This window comes from Mastigoproctus giganteus, chromosome 5, assembly GCF_048544385.1.
Source record: "Mastigoproctus giganteus isolate SK-2022 chromosome 5, ASM4854438v1, whole genome shotgun sequence".
NCBI lineage: Eukaryota > Metazoa > Arthropoda > Arachnida > Uropygi > Thelyphonidae > Mastigoproctus > Mastigoproctus giganteus.
Window position 1 is genome coordinate 138128921 of NC_143579.1, and position 21086 is coordinate 138150006.

The 21086-nt window shown below is 36.9% G+C and overlaps 1 protein-coding gene across 1 annotated transcript in view; it reads right to left on the bottom strand.

The window, feature by feature from the left end:
- LOC150085725 (coiled-coil domain-containing protein 149-A-like) overlaps window positions 1–21086 on the bottom strand; it is a 187398-nt gene that overhangs the window by 91347 nt on the left and 74965 nt on the right. The window contains exons 5-6 of the mRNA XM_090374663.1: window positions 16746–16918; window positions 10207–10279 (exon numbers count right to left, since the gene is read on the bottom strand). Of these exons, the coding sequence (XP_090230789.1) occupies window positions 10207–10279; window positions 16746–16918 (246 nt within the window). The remainder of the gene's footprint in view (window positions 1–10206; window positions 10280–16745; window positions 16919–21086) is intronic.

The following is a 21086-nucleotide window of genomic DNA, read 5'->3' on the forward strand; positions in this document are numbered from 1 at the left end:
CTATAATTTTTTCAATAAACAAAGATAATAACTAACAAATATAATAAGAAGAAATAATTAGATAGTATGAATCAGAGCTGTAATGCTCGATACGTTCTATTTTGATATTAATATTTGTAAAATAATAAGAGGAGTTTCAATATAGTACGTAGAACACTTCCGTATGATACTCTCCAGAAATTAAAACAAAAAAAAAACAAAAAACTTACATCAGAGTAAAAAATAATTAAAAACCAATTTAACACAATTAAAAATATTAAAAAGAATCTGACGAAAATATTCAAAACTATTTTCCTTCCTGAAGCTGACAATGCTTTTCGACCGTATGTCGTGATCACAGGAATGAAAATTACCGAATAGGGTTGAACACGAAACTTAAATAGTGATTATTTGTCTTCACGCATGCGCGTAAAGGTCCATGCATCAGAGATCAAATATGGCCGACGAACATTAACAGAATTCTTGCGTAATTTAATTTCTACGGTTTCTGCAATTAATAGTCATGTATAATCATGTTGGTCCTTAAGTATTTTGGCCTCATTAAATAAAAAAGTATGTTTTTCATTAATGGCATGAATGGCTAATTCTGATGCTGCTGAACGAGAAGCACGAACTGAGGCTTCATATTTATTTACACGAATATTCAGAGAAAAACGCGTCAAACCTTGGTAAGATGGTTGGTTGGGTTTTATTGGTGCATTAGCAACTAAGGCTATAATGCGCCACCTTGGTAAGAAGAGTCACAATCACCGCAAGAAATGTTGTATACCAGGTCATTAATTTGTGTTGCAAACGCGGAAAGAACCGAGCGATTGTTTAGTACTGAACAATCGCTCGGTTCTTTCCGCGTTCTTTCCTGGGGGAACAGACTGTGTTACCCCAGGCAATCTCACAGTCTGTGTTTCGTTTCCCCTATAATCAGGACACTCAATTTCATATATAACCCCACTAGTGTCATTACTCACAATAGGATCTTTAGTTGTGGACACTACTGTGTGCAGCCTCCGACCTGGCAGCTGCACACAGTGTATCTTACATGAACGCAAGATATGGGAAATGGGTTCCGAAATGCCTGGATAGTAGGGGATGCATGCAGTGGAAACAGGTGTAAAAGTACCCTTGCGGTGCGGCTATTGTTCATACCTCTTAGACACCTCTCAATAATGCTCTGGGAGTAAACGCACATTACTAGGTCCGCTGTAACACGTTTAATCTCCTCGCCCCTCTCTCTTCAGACGAGGAGCATATATGAAATTGAGTGTCCTGATTGTGTGGGGTGTTATGTGGGGGAAACGAAATGCAGACTGCGAGATTGCCTGGGGGAACACAATAGAGCCTTTAAGACTGCAAATTACAGAGGTTCAGCTGTAGCAGAACATGCCTGGGAAACTGGGCATGGCATTACTGCTAAAGAAGTTGTGATCGTGGATAAGGCACATGGCTTGTGGAACTGGAAATTGTTGGAGAGTTTAAGAATATGTTCATCCGAGGGCTACAGTCTTAATAGGGATAAGGGCTGTTGAATTCATCCACTTTTTGAAGCCCTTATCCTACACAGAGATAAACAATTTAGAGTGGCCCGTCCATTTTTTGGTTCCAATGCACGAGAAGTGTGGTACATATAGATTGTCGGACATTCTGCAGCCACTTTAGCTGATGAAAGCAGCCGCTGCTGCCGAAAGCTCCTGTATTAGTGGTTTTAAATAACTTTTATCGCTTTTAATTTTATATATTTTATTGAATTTTTCTTGTTATACAACATTTATTTTATTTTAATATTTTAACATATAGTTATACAATCAGTACGCATTTATTTTATTTTATCATAATAAAGACATTTTATAGATTTGAGTCAGTGTTATTTAGTAGCATTACAGGTGAATTATCAGATATATAAGAAATATTAAAAGAGGCTTATGGGGAATCTACTTCCATAGAACAGCTCACAGGTGGTTTAGAATGTTTAAAGATGAACATGATTCAAACAAAAAATCAGCAGTCCTGGAGCTACTGACAGAAGGGTTGCCATTGGTTGACTGGGATTGCTTTAACTAATAAATATATCAGTCCTGGAGCTCCAACACTGCTGTTACCACAGCAACCATAAACACTGTTTCTGTAATCGTGAGAGAAGATCATAGTGTATAACAGTAAGGCAACTGGCAGCGATGTTGAGGATAGGTATTCTCCATAACCATTTGCATATGACAAATTCTTGTGCATGCTGGGTCAAGACTACTCACAACTGAGCAACACTAAGTTCACATGAAGGTTTGTCAAGAGCTGCAATGGATGGTTATTGGTGCTGGTGAGGTTCTGCACAAAGTTATAACAGCAGGTGAGACATGTCTTAATCATTTCGACCCAGAGGGTAAGCAACAAAGTGCTGTTTGGAAGTCCATGCCATCACCAAAAAAAAAAAAAAGCAAAAGTTGTGGCTTCTGCAGGTGTAGAAACCACAACTTTATTTTTAATTTCATTCAAGAAACAGTTTACCAGCATGTTGTACAACTGTTATGGGACCATGCTACAGAACTATACTACACACTGTGGGATCGCATTCATCATAAACAACCACAACTGCACACAGGTGGATGGATGCTGCATCATGACAATGCAAGACTTCACACTGCTCATACTGTCATCAAGTTTGTTTGTTTGTTTGTTATTTTAGGAGCATTAGCAACTAAGGCCATATTGCTCCGGGATATGCGGTGGTCATTCCCTGATCTTTCCACATCCTCCGTATTTGGTGGTGATGGGCTCGAACCCCGGTCTAATCAAGAAGCATGTGCTATGCACTGCTGCTCCTTCCCACCTGGCTACGTAGGCGCCTCTGTCATCAAGTACTTAGCCAGCATTAATGTCAAATTTGCTCTGCATCTGCCCTATAGCCCTGATCTTGCACACTGTGATTTGTCATTTCCAATTTTAAAGAAAGAACTGCAAGGAAAACATTTCCAGTTGTCTAAAGAAGTTGTAAAGATATTGGAGGTGATTCTCAAAAACATGCCAAAAAATGGCTTCCACCATTTTTTGAAGAATGGCAGAAACATTGGAGTAAAGTGCATTTCATCAAATTGGGGACTACTTTAAGAAAAGGATCATTAAAATATGGATGCTTAATAGAAGTATGTTGTGAAAAAAAATATAAAATAAAAATAAAAAATATGATCATTCTTTATTGACCAGCCCTCATATTTTCAAATCTTGAACATTCCATTGTCAAATTTGTTCAAAATATTTTTCATGATTATTTCTTTTAGAAATAATCATGAAAAATGATGAATAGAAACAGGTAAGAAGCTAAGTCATTAACAATAATCTTTATGCCCCAATCATTCAGCACCTCTAATTCCAAGCCTAACACTTCTACTTTATTACATTCTTGCAATTTCTTTATACTGTCCATGTCCACTTCTAAAACCAATCCATGATTCTTTATTCTTCTCATTCCTTTGCTGCCATTGGCAGAAAATATATTATGTTAAAAGATTACTTTTCACACATCTTTGCTTGATTTATAGTTCTCAGAGTTCACCTGTATCGATAACATATTTTTAAACTTTTGTACACCCTTCTGCAGTAAGCATAAGTCTATTTAGGTTCTCCTTACTGTCTTTTCTATCTTTCTCATTTTTATCTCGTCTTGAGAACAAGATCCTATTTATGAATTTCAATCTTCTGATTCTGGTTCACCTCATTTCTCTAAATGGGATGGTATTAGAAGTAGGTTAGGCAGGCAAAGGTAGATTATGAGAAATCTTTGGCAAAGGATGCAAAGACTTCTTTACTTATCCCACTTTAAAAGGAAGGGGAAGAATCAGACTGGTCCGCTTGATATCAATGGTTTGACTGTAGACGATCATTCTCAGATAGCTGCCAAACTAAATGAGTATTTTGCACCTACATTCACACATGAGGAGTTATTCAAGAAGGAGAGGGCCAGATGTTTTTCAAACTCTCACAGGGAGCTAAGTGATTTTGTAATAACTGAGAACAAAATGGAAGATAAATTGTTGTTTAACATAAGGAAGGCACCTGGGGTGGATGAGATCTATACAGTTATATTAAAGGAGGCAGCAAAGGAAGTAAGTAAACCCTTAGCCATAATTATGAGAGCATCCTTGGACTTAGGGGAGGTCCCCATGGAATGGAGATGTGCAAATTTGTCCCCAATTCACAAAGGGTGGGGATAAAAGGGTGACAAGAGTAATTACAGACCTGTTTAACTTCTGTTCCAGGGAAAATAATGGAGTCACTAGTTAAAGAAGCAATGCAGTATTATCTAGACAAGACTGCAATTACAGTTCAGACACAGCATGTGTTTGTTAAGGGAAAGTCTTGAGTGACAAATTTGATTTGGATACTATGATGTGGTCACAAAGGAATTGGATGCAAAGAATAATTTTGATATCATATACTTGGATTTTAGGAAAGCTTTTGATACTGTGGCACTTAGAAGACTACTGTACAAATTGGAGCAGTATGGCATTAAGGGAAAATTGCTACAATGGATAAAAGGATGGTTGAGTGGAAAAAGACAGTGGTTATCAATGGAAACTGCTCTTCATGGATTATGTTATTAGTGGAGTCCCTCAGGGTTCGGAGTTGGGCTCATTTTTGTTTTCGGTATTTATCAATAATATTGATGAAGGTATATCAGGGTTAATCTCTAAGTTTGCAGATGATACAAAGGTTAGCAGGGTTGTTAATGACAGCACACTACTGCTACAGGATCTGGAAAAGTTGAGCAGTAAGTGACTTGGGAGTTACGATTAGTAAGACATGAAGTTCTCTGAGCATTGCAGACAGGTTGCAAGATAGGCTCATGGTGCCCTATCGATGATTTATCGAACATTTGCTAGCAGACATAAGGACATCGTAATTCCGTTATAAAAGGCTATTCTTAGATCACACTAGGAATACGATGTTTAAGTATAGAACCTGCACCTAAAAAGACATCAAGCTCCTTGAAAGGGTCCAAAAATGTGTAACTTGCCTGGTAAGATCAGCAAAAGGATGTCCATACGAGGAAAGACTTCAAATATGTGAGTTGCACAGCTTGGAAACTAGACATCTCAGAGGAGACTTGACTGAGGTATTTAAGGCTCTGACAGGCAAAAGAAAAATGGTTATAAATGATTCTAGAACTAGGGGCCATAAATTGAAGTTGTGGAGGGAGATGTTTAGACTGGATTGCAGGAAGTTTTATTTTAGCTAGCAAGTTATAAATCACTGGAATAAGTTACCAAGATGGGTTATTGAGATTGACAGTTTTGGGAAATTGAAAGGTCAGCTGGATCCCCAGGAGGAGGGAAATGCATAGGTTGTCTATTTCCTTTTTTTGTGTTATTATTATTATTTTACTCCGTTTTTTTTTTTTTTTTTTTTTTTTTTGGCGGGTGCAGCATAAGCCTTAGGCTTCTTTGCACCATATTGGCCATTAATAATACTAAGATCTTATACATACTACTTCTTGGCATTTTTTCAGTCATTGGACAAATGTTTCTGAAGTTAAGTCCTCAACTAACAACAACATTACAACATTTTTACCACTTTCATTAACCCCAAGGGATCACATTTGGTGAGTATGGGCTTGACAAACCCAGGGTCCTGAGCTGGATATCATAATTCTTCTCTTCTTTGGTGATTCCTTTTTCCTTCTGTCTCTGTCTCTCTTTCTCTCTCTCCCCCCTCTCTTAGGATAATCAGGAATTTTTTTTGCTAGTGCAGCATAAGCCTCAGGCTTGCTTGCACCATGTGGCTAATAATAATTATTAATAACTGAAACACACAATCATTTTCCCTAAATCTTATATAATGTAATTAAAAATATACGGGATGAATAAAAGTTATCTGGCAACACAGAAACCTTTGGTAGATATAAGCTAGTCACAATGGAAATTAGGCAAGCAAAGGCAGATTACGAGACATCCTTCGCAAAGGACACTAAGAAAAACAAGGACTTCTTTACTTATATAAACTCAAGAAGGAAGGGGATGAATCAGATTGGTCCACCTGATATCGATGGTTTGACTGCTAATGACCAGGCTAAAGTGACAAACTGAATGAATATTTTGCATTTACATTCACACATCAGGAATTCTTTACGGAAGTGAAGAACAGATATTTATTAAACTGTAACAGGGAGCATAATAATACTGTAATAACTGAGAGCAAAGTGGAGAAAAAAATTGTTCAAGTTATATATAAGAAAGGCACCTGGGGTGGATGGGATGTATCCAGTTATATTAAAGGAGGTGGCAAAGGAAGTAAGCAAACCTTTAGTCATAACAATGAGGCATCTTTGGACTCAGGAGAAGACCCCACGAACATACATTTGCACTGGAGATGTGCAAATGTATCCCCAATTCACAAAGGGGATCAAAAGGTGACACGAGTAATTACAGACATGTTAGTTTAACTTCGGTTCCAGAGAAAATAATGGAGTCACTGGTTAAAGAAGCACTGCAGAATCATCTAGACAAGACTACACTTTAAGTGAAAGTCTTGTGTGACAAATTTGATTGGATACTATGATGTGGTTACAAAGGAACTGGATGCAAAAAATAATTTTGATAATATATACTTGGATTTCAGGAAAGTTTTTGATACTGTTGCAAGTAGAAGACTACTGAACAAATTGGAGCAGTATGATATTAAGGGCAAGTTACTGCTATGGATAAAGGGATGGTTGAGTGGGAGAAGACAGAGAGTGGTAATCAATGGACGCTGCTCTTTATGGACTACTGTTATTAGTGGTGTCCCCCAGGGATCCGTGTTGGGCCCACTGTTGTTTTCTGTATTTATCAATGATATTGATGAAGGTATAGCAGGCTTAATGTCCAAGTTTGCAGACAATATGAAGGTTGTGAGGGTTGTTAATGACATTAATGATAGTACACTACTGCAACAGGATCTAGAAAAGTTGAGCAGATAGGCTGAGGCAAATAGGCAATTGATGCTTAATGTTGAAAAATGTAAAGTAATACATATTGGTAGCAGCAGTGCTTTTTTTGTGATGGTACACAACAGTACGGCGTACCGGCACCTTTATTAACAGTGATGTGTGACATTTGGATGCAATGCACTTCGAAATTTATAATATTCCGTAAATTTTTTCGCATGTTTACCTACTATTCAAATAAGCTTAAAATGATTTAACTAAATTTGCATTTATTACTGTCTATTGTTAAGATATTTTCTATGTAAAACTGTATTGTTGTTGTTGTTCTGGAGGCTTAATGGCACATAAGCTGCTAAGGCTATAATGTGCCTATTCACTTATTATATTAAAACATGAGTTTTCCCTAGATCAAAAGAAAATCTGAAATCAGAAATAATTGAAAAGCCCAGTTTGCCGGAGAAAGTCAAAAAATTCGGAAATATTTGCCTTATCACCAATGAGATTTTCAAGAGTTACTGGTTTATGAAGGTTAACCAATGATATCAAGGATGAAGTTCTGGCTTGTTTATAATAGGGGCAGTCAATAAGAATATGTTTTACAGTCAAATTATTAGAACAATGTGTACATTGTGGTGGATCATCTCCTGTGAGTAAATGAAGGTGGGTCAGATGGGTATGTCCTATTCTTGCCCTTGAAAGGACTACTTCTTCTTGTCTCGATGTACGGATACTGGAGCGCCAGATTTTTGGATCATGTTTAAACTGAAAGAGTTTATTATTAGTCTGAGAGTGCCAGAGTGTTGTCCATTGTGATAGGCAAGCAGCATGAACAGTTAGTGCATAATCTGATGCTGGAACAGGGATATTGGTTAAATCAAAAGTAGTTGGATTTTTTGCAGCTTTATCGGCCAGTTCATTGCCTAAAATACCGGAATGGGCTGGAATCCAGCAAAAGTAAAACTGTATAACCATTTTTATAATTCTAAATTACTCAGTCGGACCTCTGTTTAATTATTTTGAATTCCCCTTGGAAGTTACATTTAAAATAGTTTCTTGAGGGAAGAAAATTTTCATATAGTGAACGGATTAGGAGAGAATTAACTTGATATGGCTTGTTTGCATTTCTGACCTTCAGGAAATTAGTGCTGCTGCGCGAATTAAGAGAGCTAAAGTGATTAGTATTGTATAACTTAGCGGTACCTGGTAAAACCTATCCGACCACCTATCCCAAATACGGAGAAGTCGCACTGGTCAAGAGTGAGCAGATCAGGGGGGTATTCCCAATGGGCTCTGGCCCACCTTCTACTGCAGTGGTGTCCAACCTTTTCCAGTACCGGGGCCATATTCAAAAAAATTCAAAGTTTCTTTAGTGTGTTACATTTTCAATATCTTATTGCATATAAAAGTAAAATTGAAAATATTCAAAAATTTAATGAAGTAAAATGCACAATTACATTTACTGAACAAAACATTTAATGAGAAAAATTTTTTGATAATTTAAAATGCTGTTTAATTCACTTTCCTCGCGGGTCGTAGGTTCGACACCTCTGCGAATCAACTGAAAGCGCCCCGTTCAAGAATTAGAAAAGTGATTTTCTTTTACCCCATAAATAATCATCTGTTATTTCGCGGAAGTGCGTTATCCACATTTTTCCAAAAATTTTCCCTATCTCTGTTTACACTTTACCTGAATAATGCCGATATCTTGGACAGTTTCAAAAAAAAAAAAAAAAATTTTAATTTAAGAACTAGTGACAATACCAATGACGAGAGAAGGAAAACGAGGACAACAAAGGTATTAAAACCTTCTAAACATGAATTGTTGGCATTTGGTGAAAATGAAGTTAGAAAATTGTCAATTAGAGTTAAATGCAATTCGTGGATACCTAATTGATAAGGTTTCCGAAGAACTGAAGCATTTGATGAACGCTCTGAGTACGATACCAATTTCACCAAGTGAATGTGAATGAGGATTTTCAAAAATAAATCTGATCGCCAACCAGCGCTTCGTTAATGACAAAAACAGCTTCTTCACTGCTGTTTCTTAAAATTGTGGGCCGTCCACTGACCTTCTGCGATGCAGCAAAATATGTTGATTCGTGGCTGCCTTCGGAAACATCATTCAGCAACCGATACAAAGAGCAGGAAAAGAAGTCAGCATAGGGTGTCGGATGGGAACTTAATAAAAATTTGGAATATTCTACAAAAACTTTATTATGAAATTATTTTTATTTATTTTACTCACATTTTACTTATTTTTTTATATACTTGAATAATAAATTTAGACTTAATAAACTGTGTTAATATACTTAATTTCTTGTTCTTATTCTAAAAAAAAAAATTACTACTAAAGTAACAATATCGGGGGGGGGGGGGGAATTAGAGTACTTTCCATATCCTTTTAATTTTCAATTTTTCCCGATAGCAAAGAATGAGTACCAGCAACTATTTTTTTAAAAAAAAGCACTGGATAGCAGTAACCCCAGAATAACGTAACAACTGTGTAGTACTACACTCAGGGTGATAGAAAATGAAAAAGACCTGGGGGTAATTGCGCAGTCAGATACAAAGTTTTCCGAGCAGTGCAGATAGTACACAAGAGTAGCTCACGGAGTATACAGGTCTGGAGGCCTCATTTTAGGAAGAATGTAGAGCTGTTTGAAAGAGTACAGAGAAGGCAACAACGAGATTGGTGAACGGAACAAAGGGTTGCTCTTAAAAAGAAAGACTTAAGTTCTGCAACCTGCAGTGTCTGGAGACTAGGCACCTTTGAGGTAAGCTGACTGAGGAGTATAAGGCCTTGAGTTTGAGCAAGCTGATGGGATTATTCCTCTTGACCAGATTAGTTGCCTGAGGGGGCATAAATTCAAATTGGGTAAAGACAGTTGTAGAATAGATGTGCGAAAATTTGCCTTTAGCCAACAGGTGATTGATTGCTTGTACAAACTTCCATCTGTCGTTGTAGAAGTTGACAGCTTAAATAAATTCAAGGCAGAACTAGACAAACATTTGGAGTTTCTGGTAGGGTGAAATGGGAAGAGGTTTTTTTTTTTTTTTTTTGGCTGATGCTATATAAGCTTGCTTTCTTGCATCATATGCCTCTACTAATGCTAATAAAGAGGATAGTCAGCAGGGTTGACCGTGCTCTTTATAAAATTGATGGCTGACCACACCTAACAACTAAATCCAATATCACTGGTGGTATAACTAATGCAAATGCATTGCCTAAGTAACTACTGGTCAAGAATTAACTTGCTGTACTAATAAAAAACAAACAAATCTTATGCTAATCCCACCTTATATTTGGAAAGAGTAGCTGAGACCATAGCTTTCTCTTCTTGCACTTGTTTTATTCGATCCTGAAGATATCTATAACAAAAATACTAGTATTATACACAGTAAGTTTGTATGGTAATAAATTATTGATAAATAAATTGTGCTGCTTTCAAATGACTAACTGATAAGCAGTTTATCATACTGAAACTTAAAGCAGAATACTAACTTATGACAGATATTAGGATAATATGCTCAAAAAGACAGAGGTTGCAGAAATGTACATGACATCAATTTATAAGAAAATAATAAACTATTAAGTTCTTATATAATTTATAATCTAGTGGACTTTTGCTGGATAGTGGCATATAAACTAATGATAATATTACAATTAGGAAACCTAAAAAGAAAACTTCATGAGAAAGAAAAGTTTACAATATTAAATGAAATTATTTCATTCAAGTTCTAATTTGTGTGGCTGGCATTCTTTATTTGTAGTTTAAAGAAATGATTTTTATTTGGCAGTTATCAGCAATGTAGCATTACTCTGCTGCATATACCTTCTCCAATGGTATTTTCCATATATGCATCATTTTTCTAAAGTGGCATCTGCAATTTTACCTTGTTCTTCTTAAACAAATTGGAATAATGATTCATCTTCAAACTCTTTTTTTTTTTTTTTTTCATCTTCACTTCCCTTGAATAACATTCCTCATATGTTTTTTTTTTTCAAAAAATTACAACCTATAGAAATTCAAGCACAATGCCAACAAGGTTCTTGTAACAACATCACTGTTGATATTGGGAACCTTGTGGTGTGATGCTGGTTCAGGATTCTTATCAATTCTCAACTGATCTATGTATCACAGATTACCACTACTTAAATTTGTGTTTGGAATCACAATAATAAAAAATGCTTTTAACTATGTGGTGGAGGCTTCCCAAAGTGCAGAAAAAATGGTGACAGATCATCTACCAGGTGTATAACTTTATTTTTAATTTTAGGGGATTTTTTTTTTATGGATTGCAATACTTATTTTGTGTAACTTTAACTCTTAATAAAAAAAATTAAAGTTTAAAATATTCTATGAATACATAGAATATTTTAAACTTAATTTTTTTTAAAAAATTAAAATAAAAAAGGTGTAATTTTTTAACCTTTTATTTAAAAAAAAATAAAATTGCAGAAAATTATAAAAAAAAAAAATTAGACAAAATAGAAACAACTTAGTCTCTTCCATTTTTCTAGTTCAAAAGACCATTAAATTTCAAACATGCACATATATTTTGACTTATTATGTATATAAATATTCTTAAAAAATTGAAAACATTATTTTACACAATTAGTTACTTCCATTTTCAGGTTTATTTCAAATTTGGAGTGCACCACAGAGCAAAAATTCGAAATTATGTATGCTGTGTCCTGTGTAGTAGCACTCATCTTGAGAGAATATCAAGGTTTCATTTTCTTAACTTTACTATGTGAAAACAGTAATAAATCTTTCAAAAACTTGGGTTAGACCAGGGGTGGCAAACCCATTGCACGCATACAAATTTTTGGGCATGTGGAATTCAGAGCGTCCCAAAATAATTTCAAACTTCATACAGAGATTTGTTTGAAGTTGGAGTGGTGAGAGGGACTGACGAAACTGTGAAATGAATTTAAGAAAAAAATTTATATATTTCGCACCAGAACATAAGTTCTTGGTAAAGTTATATGTGAGATATATTATCCACATTCAGTATTTAGTGTAGCCTCCTTCATTGTCAATTATGGTTTGTATGTAGCGTGGAGATTATTCTTCATTAATTTCCATAAATTCTTATAAATATTTTAATTGCTATTTGCCCTTTACAGAATGTTTAGAATGTCAGCTCAACCAGCAAAGAAACAAACGTTCAAATGAAGAGGGGAGCAGCAAAGAATTTCAAGAATCTTGGAATGAAGGATTTTGTATGATTAAGAAGAATAATAAAGCATCGTGCATTTTGCATTATGAAACATTTGTGTGTAGGACCTACACACAACTGTTTCAGAACACAAAATGCATAATTTTGTGTTCTGAAATTTGAGGGTAGTTTTTTTAAAAGATTTAGCCAATTTTGGCACACACCCTTAAAAAGGTTCGTCACCCCTGGGTTAGACTACAGATATTTATTGAACCAGTTGGAGAAGAAAAACAATTAATATGAAAATGTAAACAAACACAAAGTCAGCACTTATCCAGTAGCATGCCACTCCAAGCAAAAAACCAAATAGTTACACGGATGGTGGCATGGCACCTGACAGATTCTTATGCATAATTTTTGTAAAAATAATCACTTCAGAAATCACTGCCATAAATAGACTGACTAAAAGTCAAACTAAATATGTTTAACTGTATTTAGGAAAGTAAAAAAAAAATATTTTTAACACTTTCTACAAGGTATAAGCAAAAAGGCCATTGTGCTCTAGATTCATATTAATATTAATAATTTATTGTGCCACAGAGCAAAAACAGAAAGAAAATAACAGGTTGCAATTAAAAATATGTTTAATGTTACGTAAAAATATGATGTTCACACGAACAAAAAACACAAGTAAAAATAATACAGGAAAGTAATACATAGCTTTCAGACTGGAAGGCATCCTTCATCAGTTTGTGACCATTAATCTAAAATATAGAAATATAGAACTATGTGCGTGCCATGGCAGTCATGTATGGTGAACTACATGTAGGTAACAATTAGCTGCTAGAAGGGAAAGCTTGTAGTTGTAGCTTGGGAACATTGTAAACGCGAACTTTTGTCAGCCAAGAGGATGGTAGTCTTGGTAATAGGATGGACACGACATCCTCTGTTTCGGTTAAAGGAATCGCTACAGCATGAGATGTGCAGTGACTCCAATCAGGTGCAGCGACGGAAATGGTAGGACCGATCAATAATCATGACATCACAGAGTGGGTCAATGTCGTGCTGGGTAGACCAGAAGTGCTCAGCAATGGCTGAGTGACCCACGTCCACTAAATGGATAACTTTTTCATGTTCAGGAACAAGACTGCTGAGCCTTCTGCCAGTTTCCCCAACATAGCAGCCAGTGCAGTCACGGAGGAAATACGGTAGACTAATCCACTCTGCAGCAAGGGAGGAACAGATGTTTTAACTCTTGAGAAAAGAGATTGCAACTTCCTGCCCAGGAGTTATAAGCACTTTTTCCCACGAGCCTTTAAGACTCAAGAAATCTGTTGCAATAGGTTTGGGTAGAACGGGATGAAGGCAGTCGAGGTAGAATCATTACTGCGCATGGTCCTGTGGGTCGCTACGTGGTCACGGGCCTGTAGGTCACACTTATCTAGGGCACTGGTGAGGTAGCCGCACCCCGCAAGATCTGTCTTAACCCTAGTAATCTCAGTGCGTCTCTCATCCGCAGAACTAGAATGGGTCCAAGCGTGGGTTAGCAGGGCTCACGTTGTGCCAAGAAGATGGCTGCGTGCGTGTGCTGACCGGTAGTCGGTGAATTTGGTAGCACACATCGGCTTGCTACAGCTATTGTTTTCAAATGTGTGCCCTTGTGACAGACAAGCGTATTCAAGTATGGAAGGGTATTGTCTGACCCCCAGTTTGATGGTGATTGAATGAAAGGCAATAGAGAGTTAAGGTGGTGAAAAGTCAGCTGCCCGACTCGCAGGGAATGACCACAAACACATCATCCCTGTAGCGACACCAAAAGGCAATGGGATCTGGTAGGCCCAAAAATGCACGACTCTCCAACTTCTCCATTGCTATGTTTGCCATAACTGAAATAACTGGAGAACCCATGGCTGTACCATGTATCTGGGATAAAGTGCTTACAACTACCAGGCAGGAAGTTGTGATCCCTCGTCTCAAGAGTTAAAACATCGGTTCCTCCCTTGCTGCAGAGTGGATTAGTCTAGCTTATTTCCTGCCGTGACCGCACTGGCTGCTACTTTGGGGAAACTGGCAGAAGTCTCAGCGATCATGTTTCTGAACACAAAAAAAGCACTCAGCCATTGCTGAGCATTTCTGGTTGACCCAGCATGACATTGACCCACGCTGCAATGTCATGATTATTGATCGGTTTTGCCATCACCGTCGCCGTGACTAGTTGGAGTCACTGCACATCTCGTGCTGCAGCAATTCCTTCAACCAAAACAGAGGATGTTATGTTCATCCCATTACTAAGATAACCATCCTCTTGGCTGTTGTTGTTGGAGGTTTTACGGCGCAATGGCAGCTAAAGGACATTATGGGCCAAACAATGGTAGGAGTTACCATTGTTTGGTAACTCCTACAAACAGAGTGTAGTTGTGTAACTACTACTCTTTGTTGGAAGAGATAGTGGTAGTATCAGGGAGTACCACTGCTGCACCCGATTCACTCTCAGACTTTGATCCATCTGTATATATTTTAATGAAGTCAGGATAATGTTGAATATGTGTAATGCATAGCTGTTGGATGTTAATATCTGATAAAGTGTTTTCTCCACTGGTGGAAATAATTGTCACAAAGATGGCAGGCATGATGACAGACCATGAAGGGTTGACCTATAGAGAGGTTCATCTATAGGGTCTTGCAAGATTTTATTGAAATGTATATCCCAATCTTCTGCTAGTTGCTTTAGCCTAATACCAGCAGGCCGAACTGTCTGTGGTTTGTTTCTATAAAAGGTCATAAACTGCAGATCATAAAGTACTGACCAATTAGGATGGATCACCTGGCTTTGGATCTTGGTTGCATAGTTCAACAGCAACATCGTTCTCCTAATATTTATAAGAGGTTCAAGGGCTTCAATGTACAAATGTTTCACTGGAGATGTTCTGAATGCACCCAGTGCTGTTCTAAGAGCATGCTGAATAAGACTGAGGCGAGTTAAACCACTTTCCCTAGGAGAATCGAAAGCACGCACGCCGTAGTCCAGGGTGGTCTGATTATGGATCAATATAAATGAAACAGGCTGTAATGATCTGCTTGACATGTTGTGGCTGATAAGCCTGGGTATGTTCAGTTTTTTTTTGACAAGCAGTCCAGAGATGTTCAATGTGCTTTTGGAAGTTTAACTTACTGTCAAAAAATTTTGACAGGAGGAGAGAAGGAGAGCAGATAGATAAATCAATGACACAAAGTGCATGATTAGTATTAGTATGCATGATTAGTGGGGAGAGATTAGCATTAGCAGAGGCATATGATGACAGAAAGCAAGCTTATACATCAGTCAAAAAAAAAAAAAAACAACACCTTTCTATTTCACCCACCCGGTCACTCCAAATGTTTGTCTAGTTCAGCCTTAAATTTATATAAGCTATCAACTTCCACAACAGATGGAAGTCTGTTCCAGCAATCAACTACCTGATGGCTAAATGCAAACTTCTGCAAATCTATTCTACAACTGTCTTTCCTCAATTTGAATCCATGCCCCCTCAGGTTCTTAATCTGAGCAAGCGGAAGTATCCCATCAGCACTGAGCCTGGTCAAACCATTCAAGGCCTTATACACCTCAATTAGATCACCTGACAGGCGCCTAGCCTCCAGAACTTCAGCCTCGTAATTGGATTTCTCGTAATCAGCCTTCGCTTGCCTAACATCCTTTGTGACGTGATTACAGACTAGCTTATATCTGCCGTAGGCTTCTGTGTCACCTGATAATTTATATGCATCCCACACATTTTGAGAAAGTTTTTTTGGAAAATGCCAATTCCAAGTGTAACTATATATGGAACAGATAGTAAGCAGTATCCCAATTGCACAATGAAATTTGGTAGATTCCAGTCACCAGTGTGAGAGAGACTCTTCACAGGGGAATACTGTTCTCAACAAGAATGGCAACTCCTCCATGTGACAGTGGAGGAGTTGCCATTCTTGTTGCTATCCTTGACCAACACTATTTTCTTCACTGAAATTTACTGATAGCAAATTACAGCGAAGAAAATATAGTTAATAACTTCAAGAGAAATTTACCTCAATATGATACATAGAACACTTCCATATGATACTCTCCAGAATCCGTATGATACTTTCTGGAGAGTATCATACAGAAGTGTTCTACGTATCATATTGAGATAAATTTTTCTTATTCTACAAATATTGATATCAACGTAGAACCTATTGAACATCATAGCGCTGTTATATACTATCAAATTCAAACAAATTATAAATTATGAAATTACATTGGATAGCATTGGAGTTTTCCAATTATTAGTGACTTTTTTTGCAAGTAGATACAGAAAAATAATATACCTTATAAAGCAGTATAGTCTCTCTTTAGATTGGAGGGTTTATTTTATTTTCTTTAACTGAAGTAACAAAATCAAGCATTAGCCTGAAATTCGTGGTAAACTTACTTCGGAACTCACTCTGAGAGATTGATGGAAATAATTAAACCTGTTTTTATTAATTTTAAAATAAAAATAAAAAATAAATTTTCTGTTTATACTGCGGCACAACAACCAAGTCAGTAGAGTTCGCAATAAATCGTCAATACAAATATTTATCATATTTAGTAGTCACATACTGACATTTGCTTTCGAATCAATGAAAATAACCATCATTGCTAAAATGAAATTACCTGTTCTCCATAAGAATACCATCAATATCAACAATTCGATGACCTTCACCATGAAGTACACAGTTCAGCTGCTGATTCAGCCTTTCAACTTTGTGCCTATAGGCATCACGTATAGTAACAAGCTCTTCTTTTTCATCTAAAACAGCTTGAAGATCACGTTCTAGCATGCAGCACTAATCATACAAAAAAAAAAAAAAAATGTGCATTAAGGAATAAAACCAATCATACAAGTAAAAAAAAAAAAAGCTTCTGCAGAAAGCATGACTTACCGTATTTCCCTATGTATAAGATGCACCTTAATTTTGGGGCCCGAAATTTGAAAAAAAAAAATGTATTACATAAAGTTATTGAACTCAAGTTTTATTCATCATAAAATTCATACGACTCCTCATCACTGTCAAAACTCCCATCCATTAGCTTTTCCTCATCTGTGTCTGATGACGAATCACTGTCTTCATATATTGCCTCGTCCTCAATTCCATCTATGGCATTTGAAATGCCACACTTCTTAAATGACTTGACAACAATCTCAATCTTGATATTATCCCAGGATCTTTTCACCCAGGTACAAACTTCTCCTATAGTTGGTTTCTTCACTCTTCCTGCTGGTGTCAAATTGTCCTCAGAAGACTTCATCCACTGGTTCCATCCGTCTCTCATGGCAGCTTTGAAGGGTTTGTTAATGCTGACATCAAGTGGTTGGAGCTGGGATGTCAAGCCTCCAGGTATGACGGCATGTTTTGTTTTTTGCTCTGCAGCAATCTTCTTTGTATTTTTTGTTGTGTGCCCTGAACTGATCAAGCACCAACAGGGCAGGTTTGCGTAAGAGCCCACCCTGGTCTCCTGCTCCAAACTTTCTCAAACCAGATCTTCATCCCATCCTGATCCATCAAACCCTTGTCATGAACGCCGACAATCACTCCTCGAGGAATGTCTTCTTTTGGCATTGTTTTGCATTTGAAAATCAGCATAGGAGGCAGCTTGGTTCCATCGGCACAACAAGCTAGAACAACTGTATAATGGCTCTTTTCATGTCCACTTGTCTTCACAGTTACAATTTTCACCCCATTCTTATCAACAGTTCTGTTACTTGGGACATCAAATTGAAGGCGGACTTCGTCCATATTTGCAATCTGTCCCAACTCAAACTGATGTGTCTTCCGACATTGAATGACAAAACGATGAAATTCAAGGACCTTGTGCTCATAGCTTTCAGGCATCTTTTGGGCAAGTCTGGTGCGTGTATGCATGCTTAGTCCATTCCATTTCATGAAACTGAAGCACCAATTGTGTTCTCCTTTGAAATCAGTAACTTCTTTTTCATCAGCAATTCTTCTTGCCTCATGCTAAACCATCTTTGTGGACACAGGAATTCCAATTGCCCTTTTCTCTTCAATCCATATCTTCAATTCCCTCTCTAAATCAGGCCATTTTGCTGACTTGCCTCTCATGGCCTTCTTCTGCCGTGGCGTTTTCAGTAGGGATTTTTCTTCTTCCCGTAGCCAGTCTCAGATTGTTTTCTCAGTTGGAGGAGGACCAAACTTACGTTCAGCAGCACAATTTCCATTCACTTTTGCAAACTGGATCACTTTTAACTTGAATTCAGCACTGTACAAAAATCTTTTTTGAGCCATTTCTGGGCAGAACGTGGCAAACGTAACCTAATATACCGGTAACAAGTGCGAAACAATGAGTGCAAAGGCAACGAGCACGAAAAAGCGGGAAATGCAAGTAAAAGAAATCTACAACCACTGTATAAGACACACCCAGTTTTTAGACACCAAATTTTTCGAAAACAGGTGCGTCTTATGCATAGGGAAATATGTTAACTATATATACTAATTAAAAGCAAATAAAATAGGCCTAGCTATAAAAAAAAAATAATACAGATCAGATGTTTCAGTAAATTACACTGGTCAGCATAGATTTTGATGTTTCCAAAAATTATAGTTTCTGGGCATGTTTTTATTGCTAATTCTGAAAACCTAAACAAATTTTATCTATCATGGACAGCATTTTTACAAACCATAAGAATTTTTTTCTTAGGTACACATTATGAAGTACATTACTTCCTTTGTGATTGATATCTCCAGGTGTGTTTGGCCCTGAAAGTAAAGTAGCTATATAAACATATGAATGCAGAAAAAATGTTTTTTTTTCTGCATTCAGTTATTTTCTGGTGGAATCGTGCTGGTTATCATATGCCCCTAATGTGATTTTCATGATCTGTGCCTTTGACAGTGACAACTAATGAATGTATGAATAATCCAAAGATAAGTGATTTTGTAATAACTGAAGGCAAAGTGGAGGAGAAATTGTTGAAGATAAACATAAAAAAAGGCACCTAGTACAGATGGAATCTATCCAATTATAATGAAGGAGGCAGCAAGGGAAGTATTCAAATCCTTAGCCATAATTATGAGAGCATCCTTAGAGTCAGGGGAGGCCTCTATGGACACGAGATGTGCAAATGTATCCCAAATTCACAAAGGGGGTTCAAAATTTGTGTCACATTTTTGTGACACAAATAATTATAGACCTGTTAGTTTAACTATGATTTTCAAAGGGTGCCGCAACAACATTCCAGGACTGCCAATTAATTTGGGTTTAAGTTATTTAAACTTATATATATATTTTTAATTTGTATGTTTATTTCATTATAAAAAGGTGTACAGTATCTTTTTAATTTTGATGTTTATTTAGCACCTCTATATAAAGAATAAAATCATTATATATAAGTAATCTGTATTATGAATTGTAATTCTGTTTTTAGTTATATTATTGTAATAACTATCATATAACACATTTTTTTAATATTAGATATATATACACAGAGAGAGAGAGAGAGAGAAAATCGGTCCTAACAAGCAGAAAACTGAGTAGGGGTGCCATAAAATAAAATAAATTACTTAGGGTGTCATTATTAAAAGAAGGTCGAAAACCACTGGTTTAACTTCTGTTCCGGGGAAAATAATGGAGTCGCTGGTTAATGAGGTGATACAGGATCACTTAGACAAGACAACAGTAATAATTCAGACACAGCATGGGTTTGTTAAGGGGAAGTCTTGTCTGACCAATTTTATTGGATACTACGATGTGGTCACAAAAGAACTGGATGCAAAAAATAATTCTGATATCATAATACTTGGATTTCAAGAAAGCTTTTGATACTGTTACACATGGAAGACTGCTGTACAAATTGGAGTGGTATGGCATTAAGTACAAGTTACTGCAATGGATAAATGAATGGTTGAGTGGGAGACGGCAGAGAGTGGTAATTATTATTTTATTATTATTATTATTAGCCTTATGGTGCAAGGAAGCCTGAGGCTTATGCTACACCAGGCAAAAAAAAAAAAAAAAAATTCTGAATTACCCTGAGAGAGAGAGAGAGAGAGAGAGAGAGAGAGAGAGAGAATCACCAAGAAAGAGAAGAATGATGATATTCAGCTCAGGACCATGGGTGTGCCAAACCCATACTCACCAGATGTGAGCCCCTGGGGTTAATAAATGGACACTGCTCTACGTGGACAAATGTTATTAGCAGAGTCCCCCAGGATTTGGTGCTGGACCCATTGTTGTTTTGTGTATTTATCAATGATATTGATGAAGGTACATCAGACCTAATGTCCAAGTTTGCAGATGATACACAGGTTGGCAGGGTTGTTAACGACAGTAAAGACAATGTGCTACTGCAACAGGATCTAGAAAAGTTAGGCAGATGGGCTGAGAAGTGGCAACTGAAGTTTAATATTGACAAATGCAAAGTACTCCATATGGGTAGCAGTAACCCAAGAGAAATGTACCAATAGTGTACCAACTTTCTATAGTGTTCATATTTTGTGATTTGCAGGATATGGTGAGGTAATCTGCTTACATGTATACTTCAATAGTTTTTGGAAGATCTACTAATATATATTGTTAACCCTAATTGCAAATAGGGTTGGACTCAGTATGTCACCCAGTGAGACACCCTCTTCTTGAATGTGAGATGCTGATAGGATGTTTTGATATTGGTCTTGAGAGGGACGTAACTTTAGAAAGTCCTGAATGATTTGAGGGAGTTAGCCTCTCAGCACTAACTGATGCATATCTTTGATAATACCATGATGACATGTGGTATTGAATGCTTTCTTAATATCCAGGTTTACCATCACAAGATGTCTCCTGATGAAGGCATTACATGTATGTTAGGTTCAATTTTCACAAGTAAATCTAGGGTGGACCTGTTTTTGCGGAAGCCATATTGGTGATCAGAAAGCAGATTTTGGGAGTCTAGAATCCAGGTTACAAGGATTTTTCCCAAACAGCTTGTCAATGATATCAGTCTGTAATTCTCAA